The 14,256-nt window shown below is 42.4% G+C and overlaps 1 protein-coding gene across 3 annotated transcripts in view; it reads left to right on the plus strand.

Moving 5' to 3' along the window:
• Positions 1 to 14,256, plus strand: part of jazf1b (JAZF zinc finger 1b) — a 278,266-nt gene that overhangs the window by 73,915 nt on the left and 190,095 nt on the right. The window contains exon 2 of one of the 3 annotated variants that reach the window (XM_043689534.1): positions 12,921 to 12,949. The exons of the other annotated variants lie outside the window; for them this stretch is intronic. Coding sequence (XP_043545469.1) covers positions 12,921 to 12,949 — 29 coding nt within the window. The remainder of the gene's footprint in view (positions 1 to 12,920; positions 12,950 to 14,256) is intronic. 3 annotated transcript variants of the gene reach the window in all.

Below are 14,256 nucleotides of genomic sequence, written 5' to 3' on the forward strand. Positions count from 1 at the left end.
AGAGATCTGGGTGTTCTTGTACACTAGTCAATGAAGGTAAGCATGCAGGTACAGCAGGTAGTGAAGAAGGCTAATAGCATGCTAGCCTTGCTAACAAGAGGGATTGAGTATAGAAGCAAATAGGTTCTTCTGCAGCTGTAGAGGGCCCTGGTGAGACCATACCTGGAGTACTGTGTGCAGTTCTGTTCTCCAAATTTGAGGAAAGACATTCTGGCTATTGAGGGAGTGCAGCGTAGGTTCACGAGGTCAATTCCTGGAATGGCAGGATTACCTTACACTGAAAGACTGAAGCGACTGGGCTTGTATACCCTTGAGTTTTGAAGATTGAGAGGGGATCTGATTGAGACATATAAGATTATTAAAGGATTGGACACTCTGGCAGAAGGAAGCATGTTTCCGCTGATGGGTGAGTGCCGAACCAGAGGACACAGCCTAAAAATACGGGGGTAGACCATTTAGGACAGAGCTCAGGAGAAACTTCTTCACCCAGAGAGTGGTGGCTGTGTGGAATGCTCTGCCACAGGGGGCAGTGGAGGCCCACTCTCTGGATTCATTTAAGAAGGAGTTGGATAGAGCTCTCAAAGATAGTGGAATCAAGGGTTATGGAGATAAGGCAGGAACAGGATACTGATTGGGAATGATCAGTCATGATTATATTGAATGGCAGTGCAGGCTCGAAGGGCTGAATGGCCTACTCCTGCACCTATTGTCTATTGTTGCTTAGGTTCACATTTCAAAGTATGTCATTCCTGTGTTTGCTGACCTACTTGCAGCCATTGTTTCATTTAAATATTGTATGGCAGTCAAACTTTGCATAGTAAGATCCCAAATTTAGCACATAAGGTAAAGGAATAGTTAAACTTGGTTTTCCTTCATTGAGGAAGCATGTTAGCCCTGACACTTAGAACCTCCCTTTTATTGTGTGAAAAGCCGTATGTGATTTTTATAGTCCACTTCAACAGCTTTCACCACCCCATCTAAAAGGTAGTACTTGCAAAATTGCAACATTCCCTCATTGTATAGACTGTCAGTCCAGTCCTGGAGGCTTGAGTCTGAAATATTCAAGCATCATTGATTGTGCTATTATTCAAATCAACTGTGAATATATTCTGATTTCTTGATAATTGCTATTTTTTTGTTTCTGCATACTCTGAGGACTCAATAGTAATTGTTTCTATGATCCGAAGTTTCATACAAAGTATGAGTAAAAGCCCTATATTTCAAATAAATTGAATCCTTGGTTCTACTTGAACGTAGAGCACTATAGAGCGTACAGAAGAGAAACTGCAAATAATAAAAGACTATGCCCAGCATGCTCCTTGATCTTCTATAAAAAGCTACTTTTTGCAAGCTAGTAGTTGTTGGAAATAATAGCTGTTGCCCCTAATTTTTTGAACAAAGATCTAAATAAATTGTTTTCCATATGTATTTGTGAACACTACTGAAGCCATTGTCACAATTGCAGTTGATCTTTTAAATGCATCTTTGTAATTCAAGAAATGACCCAGTAAGTATCTGATCTTATGATTTCAGGTTCTCATTTTTGGTTATTTGGAGAATGGTGACACCTGCTGGTAGAATAGCAATGATAACGTGTCATGTCTTAATCAGTTTGGCTGGAAACATTTGTCCTTTCTGTCTTGGCATGAATGAAATATTTTTGTAAGGCTCTAGGTATTCTTATGTTTTAGTTCTCAATAAACATTTGTATAGCAATTGTGTAGTAAAGTAGAATTGGCGAATTTGACAATATTAAAGGGTATTTTGGTACATTGCAACACTGCCAACTTTTCTGCAAGTTCTTTTTCTTTCTATATTTTTGAACTTAAGTTTTGCAAATATTTATCCACTTACCTTTTATAGGTTGCTGTGGATTCTACTTCGTCTATTCCCCTGCAGAATGTTGCCACATTGATGTGAGAAAACCTATCTCATATCATTTCCTCTTGTTTATTCAATGATATATTTATTCAGGTACCAAATCACAGATCTGTGCGATGTTTCTTTTTGAATATCTTTGAAACTTCTGATGGAAAGAGCTCTAGTTTTTCTAGTCTGACTTCACAGAAAAACTCCTTGTACCTGATGTCAATCCTCTATTTTCTGTCCCCCTTTAACTGGATACAAAGTTAAAAATCACACAGCACCATGTTATAGTCTAACAGATTTAATTGGAAGCACTAGCTTTTGGAGCGCTGCTCCTTCAGGTAGTTGTGGAGGACACTATTATAAGACATAGAATTTATAGCAAAAGTTTACAGTGTGATGTAACTGAAATTATACATTAAAAATACATTGATTGTTTGTTGAGTCTCTCATCTATTGGAATGATCATGATAGTTTCACTTTTTTCATTTGTAAATCACAAATCTTTTTTTAAAAGTTACATTCTCAGGTTAACTGTAACAATTGGTGTCAGCCAGATAATATGTTGAAGGTGTTAACCCCCTGTGTGCCCTGTCTGTGCCATAATGGTTAGACTGATTCTAAAAGTGAGTTAACAGAGTCTTAAATGGATTCATGCAGTTTTTGAGCAAAGTACAATGTCACTCTGCAAGTTTAAATTCACCCCACAAACCTATGTGTGCATGTGGGGTTTTTTTGTGTGTGTGTCTCTCTCTCTATCTGTCTGTTTGGGGTGGGGGGTTGTGAGTGTCTAAGAGAGAGAGTGTATATGTGTGTGTAAAGTGATCTAAGTCTGTGAGAGGATACATGTGCGGGAGTGTGTGTGTGTGTGTCTGTATGTGTGTAGTGCAATGGTGGTCACCTGTAGTGTGACATGAACCCAAGGTCCCGGTTGAGGCCCTTCCTATGGATACGGAACTTAGCTATCAGCCTCTGCTCGACCACTTTTCGCTGCTGCCTGTCCCGAAGTCCGCCTTGGAGGATGGTCACCCAAAGGTCCTAGGTCGAATGTCCCGGACTGCTGAAGTGTTCCCCAACTGGGAGGGAACCCTCCTGTCTGTTGATTCTTGTGTGGTGCCCATTCATCCGTTGCCGTAGCCTCTGCTCGGTTTCACCGACATACCATGCCTCAGGGCATCCTTGCCTGCAGCGTATATGATAGACAACGTTGGCTGAGTCGCATGTGTACCTGCCACGTACATGATGGGAGGTGTCCCCAAGCGTAATGGTGGTGTCCATGTCCGCACTCCGACACGTCTTGCAGCGCCTACCATGACAGGGTTGTATGGAGTTGTCCTGAGGGCTGGGCAGCTTGCTACGAACAATGATCTGTTTGAGGTTTGGCAGCTGTGGACACCACCATTCGACTTCGGACCTTCGGGTGACCATCTTCCAAGGCGGACTTCGGGACAGGCAGCAGTGAAACATGACTGAGCAGAGGCTGACAGCTAAGTTCCGTACCCATAGGGAGGGCCTCAACCGAGACCTTGGGTTCATGTCACACTACAAGTGACCACCATTGCATTATATATACACACACACACACACGTGCTTGTATCCTCTCAGACCACCTTACACACACTCACTCACTCTCTCTCTCTCTCTCTCTCTCACACACTCACACACATACACACCTCTCGCAGACACTCACAAACCCCCCACCCCAGACACACATGCACTCCTACAAACACACACACTCGCATGCATCCTCTCACAGACTTAGACACTTTTTTTAGATTAGATTACTTACAGTTTGGAAACAGGCTCTTCGGCCCAAGAAGTCCACACCGATCCGCCCATTTGCCCCTTCACCTAACACTACGCCTAACAATTAGCATGGCCAATTCACCTAACCTGCACATTTTTGGACTGTGGGAGGAAACCGGAGCATCACGCAGACACTGGGAGAATGTGCAAACTCCACACAGGCGTGAATTGAACCCGGGTCTCTGGCACTGTGAGGCATCAGTGCTAACCACTGTGCCACCGTGCTGCCCATCACACTTACACGCACATATATACATTCTCTTTCTCACACTCTCAACCCCCCCAACCCAGACAGACACACAGACACACACATACGTTTGTGGGATGAATTTAAACTTGCAGAGTTATATTGTACTTGCTCAAAAACTGCATGAATCCATGTAAGACTCTGTTAACTCACTTTTTAGATTAGAATCAGGCTAAACATTATGGCACAGACAGGAAACACAGGGGGCTAACACCTTCAACATATTAGCTGGCTGACATCAATTGTTACAGTTAACCTGAGAATGTAACTTTAAAAAAAGTTTTGTGATTTACAAATGAAAGAAGTGAAACTATCATGATCTTTCCAATAGATGAGAGACTCAACAAACAATCAAGGTATTTTTCAATGTATAATTTCAGTTACATCACACTGTAAACTTTTGCTATAAATTCTATGTCTTATAATAGTGTCCTCCACAACTACCTGAAGGAGCGGCACTGTTGGGCTATAACCTGGTGTTGTGTGATTTTTAACTTTGTACATCCCCGTTCAACACCGGCATCTCCAAATCATTTAACTGGGTGTGGTTTCTATGAGCTGAAAATGTCCTCTGTAGTCCTCACTTTCTCCTATGGTTTCTATGACCCAACCAACAGTTTGAAGCACTTTGAATCCATCAAATTATTTTACATTTTTTTAGATAATTCAATGTAAGGCATTGATATGACCATTTCTGAGATACTGGGTGGAATTTAATTCAGACTGCTGGGGTGGGAACAATGCTGAGGGCAAAACTCTTGTGTATCAGAGGCCCAGTTACATGGGAAGCAGGGAGACCGTGAGGTGGTGCTGCCATACTCTTCTTGTGGGCAGGTAATTGAGATCATGGATTTAAATGTTGCTTCCCAAATATAATGAACGACGATCAGGGATTATGAGCTTTCAAATTCCTCGCCATTAAAAGATGTTACGACAGTAGAGGAGCGGTCATCCATTTTGCAGCTGCTTATTTGAGTGTGCAGACATTGTTCAAACGGAGGGAGAAGACAACTGCACACATGAAAGGGAGGTTAGTTCTGAAAGGCTGATGGAGAACAGATGGGGACACTGTGTTCCCAAGAGCAGCAATCCGTGAAGGACGTGTTATCCAAAGATAGATGCCCCTGAATGCTCAAATGGTGTGAGAAAGGGAGTCCCAGAGCCACCATTACCAGGACAACAGGACGAGCAAGTGGTGCAGCCTGCAGCTAAGCAGCTGCATGAGGGTTCCATCAGGAACAGCAACAGGAAATATCCCGAAGATGGTTTGGGTTGAGGGCCAAAGTATTAGACAAGACTATACCTCTCGAGGGAGTCCATCACTGATCTCTGCGTGATGCGTGGAATGGTCTGGTGCTCGATGCTCTGAAAATCACCACAGCCCTGAATCTTTATGCTTCAAGCTTTTTTCCAGTTAACCACCATGGCTCTGTAAGGGTTATCCCAGACAGCTGCATCCTGCAAAATAAGTGCAATGCCTGTAAAAGAGGAGTGGAAAGTTTATGCAAATCCAAACTGATCCCGATAGTCAGGCTGAAAAGTCATTTAGCATTGAGCCAATTCAGGCTTCCTACGTGTGCAACCTGTAAGAGATTATACACATGACCATCAAAGAGCCATCAGATCACTGCAAAACTTTGGTAAAGCAAGTGGTTCTACTCCCTAACTATCTGTGTGGTATGTCACCAGATGTATGTCCTGCAGGTGTACATCCATTTTCTGAAGAGGACTCACGATGGATATGTGCTCTCGCACTGCCAGCTTTCACAATTGTTTGAGCTCACTTGGATTCTTGGTGACAGATGGAGATGGAGGGGCATATCATCTGGCTAATGATGCAGGGGAGGATGCTTCACCACTGAAGCTAAGGGAACATTAAAGTGCCTGCTATGGTCAAACAGGCAGTAGACTGATTGGATTCAGTTGCCTGAGCTATTTTGGAAGAGCTCTGAAGCATGATCTAGTGAGAGTTTATTGGAATAATTGTTGTCTACTGCACTTTTCATAACTTAGTGTAACAGAAAGCTGAGACCTTGCAGCCAGAAGATCTGGGGAGACTCACTTCTATTCTGACTTGGTGAAAATGGAGAAGGACCAACAACAATAGCTGCCTGCAACAGAAGCCAGCGTGTCTCATACGTGGTAGGGAGGCTCGTGGCAATTTAATTCACAGCCAAGTCCAACAAAGCTCAGGTCATTGAGTTGACTATACACCATCAAGCGAGTCCTCCACAGCCTAGATATTATGTACCATTGTCCAGTGACTAGTTGCCCTCCACTGAGTACCCCAAACACAGATGGCCAGGTGCTGTTTTTACCTTACAAATAGGTAAATTAGTTCTGACCTCTATAACCTTTCAGATTCTAATAGTAAAAAAGAAGGAAAGACCGAATGTTGGAAACGTAGTAGCTAAGTTGCACTAGCAATTCTGGCAAACTGTAGTGTGATCAATTACTGATTAAATAGTGCAAGAATGAATGCACAAAGAAAATTAATGAAAATTAAGGAACCATTAACTGAATGCACATACCAGCCTGGTGGCACTTTCAAGTGTTTTAACTAAGTGTGACCATGAAATAGAAACTGGCTCCTGATGTCCATACCCCATACACTGCAATCAGTTTGGCAATTGTCTTGTGGATGCCTGGGAACCCGAGGACCTTTGCACCACTTTGTGTTCTACGGCTGTTGCCACTGGAAATATTCAGATCACAGGGTGAGCGGAAAATGGAGTGTCTGTGTATCCCAAGGCTTTGACAGGAGCCTCCAGATGCAGCAGGCTGAGATTCCTCCTCCCTCATGTTGTACACTGGCAGCACTTTTTGTCCTCAGAAGGGAGAAGTGGGTCAAAAGATGTTGTGCTCGAAAAGCGCAACCAGTCTGGCAACAGCAGAGGAGCAGGAGAATCGACGTTTCGAGCATAAGCTCTTCATCAGGAATCAGATACTTGCATGGACAATACATTCCTGATGAAAAGCTTATGCTCAAAACATCGATTCTCCTGCTCCTTGGATGCTGCCTGACCAGCTGTGCTTTTCCAGCACCACACTTTTTGACTCTCCAGCGTCTGCAGTCCTCACTTTCTCCAAGGAGGGAGAATTGACCCTGTACCCCTCTTTTCTACCCATCATGCCAAAGTGATATTGTACATATCTGCAGCCATACTTGGCAGCCACTGAGTGTCCTGCTAGATCTGGCTCTCCATGATGGTTGCCAGACAGTGTCTCTGAAATAAACCATTTCTTGTTTACATCATGGCACCATTCTATTCATCTTCTGATTCAGTGTCGCATTATCCCAGAGGTGTCTCAACCTAGGCCACAGCATAGATGTGCCCTCCAGGATCTCTGACTGTTGGATATCACAATCTCTGATGGTTACTGCTGCTGTATATCTTTGAGGTTGTGACCCCAAACTGAGGCAGTAATCTGTCAGTTTGCATGGGACAACACAAACAATTGGGTATCAGGCTTTGCTTCCTATTTCCCCCCCTAAGTTAATTTGAACTGCATGCTTACATATTTACAAATGTGAATATTACCCTCTACTTTGCCTTGCTGTAATATGACTCTCTGCATCAATGATGGCCCAGCCACCCAGATAATCTGGCCTGATGCCTCCACTTCAGAGGCTGTTAGGGTGCTCAGGTCAGGCCTCTTTCCATGGTATTGATCGCCTTTCTCTCACACAAATGGAAGGGGAAAGTGAGATCACAAAAAGTTACCAACTGGCCCCCTCACCACCTACCATCCCACAACTGCTCTTAATATCTCAACTCTCATCGAATATGGTGATACTGGCAGTAAGAAACAGATGCCAATCACTAATGCAGCTGTTCTTCATGAAGTTGCTGCTATTCTTTCACCATGTGGCTTATTTCTCTCAACATTGAGACCCGTTGCATGTTGACAGACTGGCTCTGGTGTTGTTGAGGAGGTAATTGACCTTGCCTGATCTAGTATCCTGTTGTAAGACCTCCAAAGCTACCTCCATCCAGACTACCTTGATTCAATTGGTTGGGGGGAGAAGACGTCTCCAATTCCCATTCCCAATCCTTGGGATCAAAACTGTCGACTGCTGTTCCCAGATCAGCACAAGAAAAATCTGCAGGAAGATATCCATTCCCCTGCTGTCTTCTGCTTGCAACACTTTCTTTGTTCAAGGCACCAGTCACTAGAGATGTAGGATGCTTTTGTGGCCTCTGTTTTCCCTGACTTGCCTGTTCACTTCTTTCTTGCAGGAATTAAAAGCTGAGCATCTGATCAATAGTGTGTGTCCTCTCCGCTGTAGGCACAAAAATAATATGAAAAATCTTAACTTATACAGGGAGGCCAGCATACTGTCAAAAACAGCAGCAGCATTGGTGCTGCCATTGATCAAAATTGCAATTTCCATTTGTTTGCCTGCCCTATCATTTGATTAAGGTGTGCACCCATCCTATCTCATTAGTTGGCTGGCCATATGTGATCACATCAGGCTGCCCCAAGTGGATAGGACTCTTGTGCAGTGGTAATGTCCTTTTCTCCTAAGATAGAAGGCCTGCGTTACAATCCTACCAGTTCCAGAGGTGTGTCAGAACATGTTTGAACTGTTTGATTGTAAACATCGCTACAGTTTTGAAGACTATGTCTGAGTGAAGACCAAGATGTCAGACAGCAGTTTGAGTGCATTGTTGTGAGAGGACATCTTCCAGCACTTCGAGTCAGCTCATTGTTCATTAAAAGAAATGATGGCATAGTGGTAGTGTCAACAGTAATGGACAAGTAATCCAGAATCCCAAGTTAACGTCCTGGGAACATGGATTCGGATTCTACCCAGGTAATTGGTGAAATTTGGATTCATTAAAAAAAAATTGCCTGAAGTGTCTGCCTACCTTCTTTGAGGTCCGCTGTCACAACCCACATCACTAACATGTAAGTTATGTCCATTATTTAAGAATGAAGAGACTGTGGGTCATGTGGTCTTTGGAGGAGTGAGTGAGAATGGAATAGTTCATACTATTAAGGCTGAGCGTTTAACAGTAGAGCAAGAGGGTTGTTGGGGTTGATTGGATAGTTCAAAAGTAGAGGATGGGAATGAAGATCTTTCTAGAAAGAGAAGTGAGACATGATGGGATCAAGGAAGGGTAAGGGTGTAAGCACTAGTGAGCGTGGGGGTGGGGTGCAGTGGGCAGAGGATTGCATAGGGTTAAAGTCGCCGAAGACCATATTCTCTCTCATCCAAACCCCAAATGCTGGCAAAATATTACATTATACTGCATCACTACCTTCCACCTGGAGAGAGAGAGAGAGAGACAATAATTTTAAAGGCAACAAAGCTGAAGAAAAAGGAATTGACTGGGAGCAGAATTTGTAAGGACCATCCAGGAGGGTCTTTTAGAGCAGTATAGGAAGGGGCCATACTGGACCTGGTGTTGGGGAATGAGCCCAGCCAGGAGGTTGAAGTTTCAATAGGGGATTACTTTTGGAATAGTGATCACAATTCTGTAAGATCTAGAATAATCATGGACAAAGACGAGAGCAATCCTAAAGGAAGAGTACTAAATTGGAGGAAAGCAAAATTCAGCAGGAGCTGGGAAACATGGATTTGGAGCAGGTGGTGGAGGGTAAATCCACATTTGATATGCAGGAGGCTTTTAAAGAGAAGTTGGTTAGAGTGCAGGACAGGTATGTCCCTGTGAAAATGAGGAATAGAAATGGCAAGATTAGGGAACCATGGATGACAGGTGAAATTGTGAGACTAGCTTAGAGGAAAAAGGAAGCATACATAAGGTCTAGGCCAGGGGTGGGGAACCTGCGGCCTTCTAGGCCATTGTGGGGGCCTTTTGAATGAATCCAAATTTTGCAGAACAAATCTTTTATTTTTTAGTAATTTTTTTGTCATTTTATTATTTTTATTTTAATCTGAAAATGAATGTATTTAAAATACCAGAGAATACAAGAAAATTCAACGAAATAATCCTCACAGACTGACTGCCACAATTGAAAAAAGTGTGAATTTTGAAGATTATATAACTGAAGTTTCTTGGTTGCGGCCTTACTAGATTACAACTAATATAATGCGGCCTTCCAACATGGAAAGGTTCCCCACCTCTGGTCTAGGCGACTGAAGACAGATGAAGCTTTGGAAGAATATCGGGAAAGTAGGACCAATCTGAAACGAGGAATTAAGAAGCTTTGGAAGAATATCGGGAAAGTAGGACCAATCTGAAACGAGGAATTAAGAAGGCTAAGAGGGGTCTTTAGCAAACAGGCTTAAGGAAAATCCCACAGCCTTTTATTCACATATAATGCGCAAGAGGGTAATTAGAGAAAGGGTTGGTCCACTCAAGGACAAAGGGGGAAGGTTATGTATGGAGTCAGAAAAATAGGTGAGATTCTTAATGATCACTTTGCTTCAGTATTCACCGAGAAAAGGGACATGACGGATATTGAGGTTAGGGATAGATGTTTGATTACTCTAGGTCAAGTCGGCAAAGGAAGGGAGGAAGTGTTGGGTCTTCTAAAAAGCATTAAGGTGGACAAGTCCCCAGGTTAATGAGCAATGCAAGCGAGTAAATAGCTGGGGCCTAACAGAATATCTTTGCAGCATTCTTGAACACCGGTGAGGTCCCGGAGAACTGGAGAATTGCTAATGTTGTGCCATTGTTTAAGAAGGGTTGCAAGGATAATCCAGGTAATTATAAACTGGTGAGCTTGTTGTCAGTGGTAGAGAAAATACTGAGGGATAAGATCTATTTACATTTGGAAGAAAATGCTCCTATCAATGACAGGCAGCATGGTTTTGTGCATGGAAGGTCATGTTTTACCTACTTAATAGAATTCTTTGAGGAAGTGACAAAGTTGATTGATGACGGAAGGTCTGTAGATGTCATTTACAGGTAAGGAGTTTGACAAGGTTCCCCATGGTAGGTTGATGGAGAAAGTAAAGTCACATAGGGCCCAGGGTGTACTAGCTAGATGGATAGAGAACTGGCTGGGCAACAGGAGACAGAGTAGTAGTAGTGGAAGGGAGTTTCTCAAAATGGAGAACTGTGACCAGTGGTGAACTACGGGGATCCGTGCTGGGACCACTGTTGCTTGTGATATACATAAAATGATCTGGAGAAAGGTATTAGGTCGTCTGATTAGCACGTTTGCAGATTACACTAAGATTGATGGAGTAGCAGATAACAATGCAGACTGTTGGAAAATGCAGCAGATGATAGATAGATAGATTGGAGAGTTGGGTGGAGAAATGGCAGATGGAGTTCAATCCGGGCAAATGCGAGGTGATGCATTTTGGAAGATCCAATTCTAGAGCGAACTATACAGTAAATGGAAAAGCCTAGGGGAAAATTGATGTACAGAGAGATCTGGGTTTTCGGGCCCATTGCATCTCGAAGGTGGCAACGCAGGTCAATAGAGTGGTCAAGAAAGCATACAGCATACTTTCCTTCATTGGATGGGGTATTGAGTACAAGAGTTGGCACGTCATGTTGCAGTTGTATAGAACTTTGCTTTGGCTACATTTGGAATACTGCGTCCACTTCTGGTCGCTACGTTAGCAAAAGGATGTGGATGCTTTGGAGAGGGTGCAGAGGGGGTTCACCAAGATGTTACCTGGTATAGAGGGTGTTAGCTATGAAGAGAGATGAGGATTATTTTCATTAGAAAGACGGAGGTTGAGGTGGGACCTGATTGAGGTCTACAAAATCATGAGAGGCATAGATAGGGTGGATAGCAAGAAGCTTTTTCCAATAGTGGGGGACTCGATTGCTCGGGGTCATGGGTTCAAGGTGAAAGGAGAAGAGTTCAAGGGAAATGTGTGTGGGAAGTTCTTTACGCAGAGGGTGGTGGGTACCTGGAACGCGTTGCCAATGGAGGTGGTAGAGGCGGGTACGATAGTGTCATTTAAGATGTATCTAGACAGATATATGAATGGGCAGGGAGCAGAGGGATACAGATCCTTAGAAAAGAGGTGGTAGGTTTAGATAGAGGGTCTGGATCGGTGCAGGCTTGGAGAGCCAAAGGGCCTGTTCATGTGCTGTAGTTTTCTTCCTTCTTTGAAAGGAAAAGATTAGAAGGAGATAGAAAGCAAAGCAGAAGCATGCGGTCAGCAGAGGCAGGCAATATGAGCACTGTGTTGTGTGTCTTATGTATGCAGTAACATGAAAGATTAATAACTATCTTAGTGGAATTATTGTGTCTGGTTATTTCCTGTCCACAAACTTTTCTTACTTTTATTCTGTTTCTTGGTCACGCCTTTTGCATCAAATTATTGCTATTATGAGGACCAAGCTTCTCGGTTTTCATTCACAGCTCCTATGTCATTTCTTTTTTTTGTAACTACTGTTCCATTGTTGACTGTTGAATCCCAGTCACATTGTATTATATTTTCTCATAGAGAATTCAGTGTATTCTCAGGACTGCCACCCACAGAAGTAGAACAGTTGGTCTTGTCCCTTGGCTGGGGGATTTCAAAACTAGGGGGCATACTTTTAAGATGGGAGGAGAAAGATTAAAAAGGGCAACCTTTTTACACAATGAGTGATCCGTGTGTGGAATGAACTGCCAGAGGAAGAGATAGATGCAAGTTACAACATTTAAAAGTTATTTGGACAGCCGCATGAATAGGAAAGGTTTAGAGGGAGATTGGCCAAATGTAGGCAAGTGGGACTCGTTTAGTTGGGTAAAGTTGGTCAGCATGGGCAAATTGTTTGTTTCTGAGAGTCTGTTTCCGCGCTGTAGGATTCTGACTCCATGTGCGGTGAGGCTGACTGTTTTTAGAAAGCCTCAGCTTCCTGGGACTTTGTGTCGGTTATTTCATAACTTTAGTCTATTTAGTCTTTACCAGCCCACCCACCACCTTTATAACACTCAGACCAATGCATATCTCAAAACACCTTTCTTTAGTCCCAAACCAACTTCTTTATTATCCAGGCCAAGGCAAGATCTATATGGAGATGATTTAAAATAATGTTTCTTTAAATCTAATACAGATTTCACTTTCCATACTTAGGGTAAAGAATCCCATTCAAGATGATCCAGGTAATGCTTATTTTTAAAACTTCAAATGCTGAATCTTTTACACTTAAAATTTATTCATACCTCACATTGAAGTTTTCTAATCTTTTAATAAGCCTCTTTATTCAGTCAAATCAACTGTGAATTTTGAAACCTGTGCTGAGATGATTGTATCTGAGATGATTGGAAATCAGCCAAGCATTCTGAAAAGACCTTTGGAGGAATGTCAACAAACAGATTTGAAATAGCATGAACAGTTTTTTTAAAACTTCCCATTGACTTTTGCTTTTTATGAATTTGAATAACCTATTATCATGGCATTTGTACAGACCTTAATGTGAGTTTTTATGTTGGGTTATTTCATAACCTGCAGTGTTGGAGTCATGATGTTAGATCCTTTTGTAGTAGCGAAAATGGGGCCCCCTTTAGTTCAAGTTATGATCCCAACTGATGTTATTACTGAGCAAGTAAGGTCTTAGACTGAAATTTCACTAATAGATAATATTTTGTATTATTAACTTTTAGCAAGATGATCTCTCACTGAGACGTAAGTGTGCAATTTTGCAGATTTGTTTGTAATAATAAAACAAGTTTATTACTCAAAAGCAAAATATTAAATTAAACAATTTACCTATAACACATATTTAAATGTGTCAAAACTTGTAGTAAAGATACAATTCCATTAAATCTCCAACAGCATCTCATTACAGTATAAACTCCAGAAAAAGTGACTTTCTCTTACCACATAGTGTTTGATTTAGTTGTGGCTTCAAGTCCTGCTTTGGCAAATAGAATTAAGGAGAATCCAAAAGGTTTTTACAGATACATTAAGGACAAAAGGGTAAGTAGGGAGAGAATAGGGCCCTTCAAAGATCAGCAAGGCGGCCTTTCTGTGGAGCCGCCGAAAATGGGGGAGATACTAAACGAGTATTTTGTATCAGTATTTAGTGTGGAAAAGGATATGGAAGATATAGAATGTAGGGAAATAGATGGTGACACCTTGCAAAATGTCCATATTACAGTGGAGGAAGTGCTGGACGTCTTGAAACACATAAAGGTGGATAAATCCCCAGGACCTGATCAAGTGTACCCTAGAACTCTGTGGGAAGCTAGAGAAGTGATTGCTGGGCCTCTTGCTGAGATATTTGTATCATCGATTGTCACAGGTGAGGTGCTGGAAGACTGGAGGTTGGCTAACAATAGACAATAGACAATAGACAATAGGTGCAGGAGTAGGCCATTCTGCCCTTCGAGCCTGCACCGCCATTCAATATGATCATGGCTGATCATTCCTAATCAGTATCCTGTTCCTGCCTTATCTCCATAACCCT

The sequence above is a fragment of the Chiloscyllium plagiosum genome, chromosome 5, assembly GCF_004010195.1.
Source record: "Chiloscyllium plagiosum isolate BGI_BamShark_2017 chromosome 5, ASM401019v2, whole genome shotgun sequence".
NCBI classification, from domain to species: Eukaryota; Metazoa; Chordata; class Chondrichthyes; order Orectolobiformes; family Hemiscylliidae; genus Chiloscyllium; species Chiloscyllium plagiosum.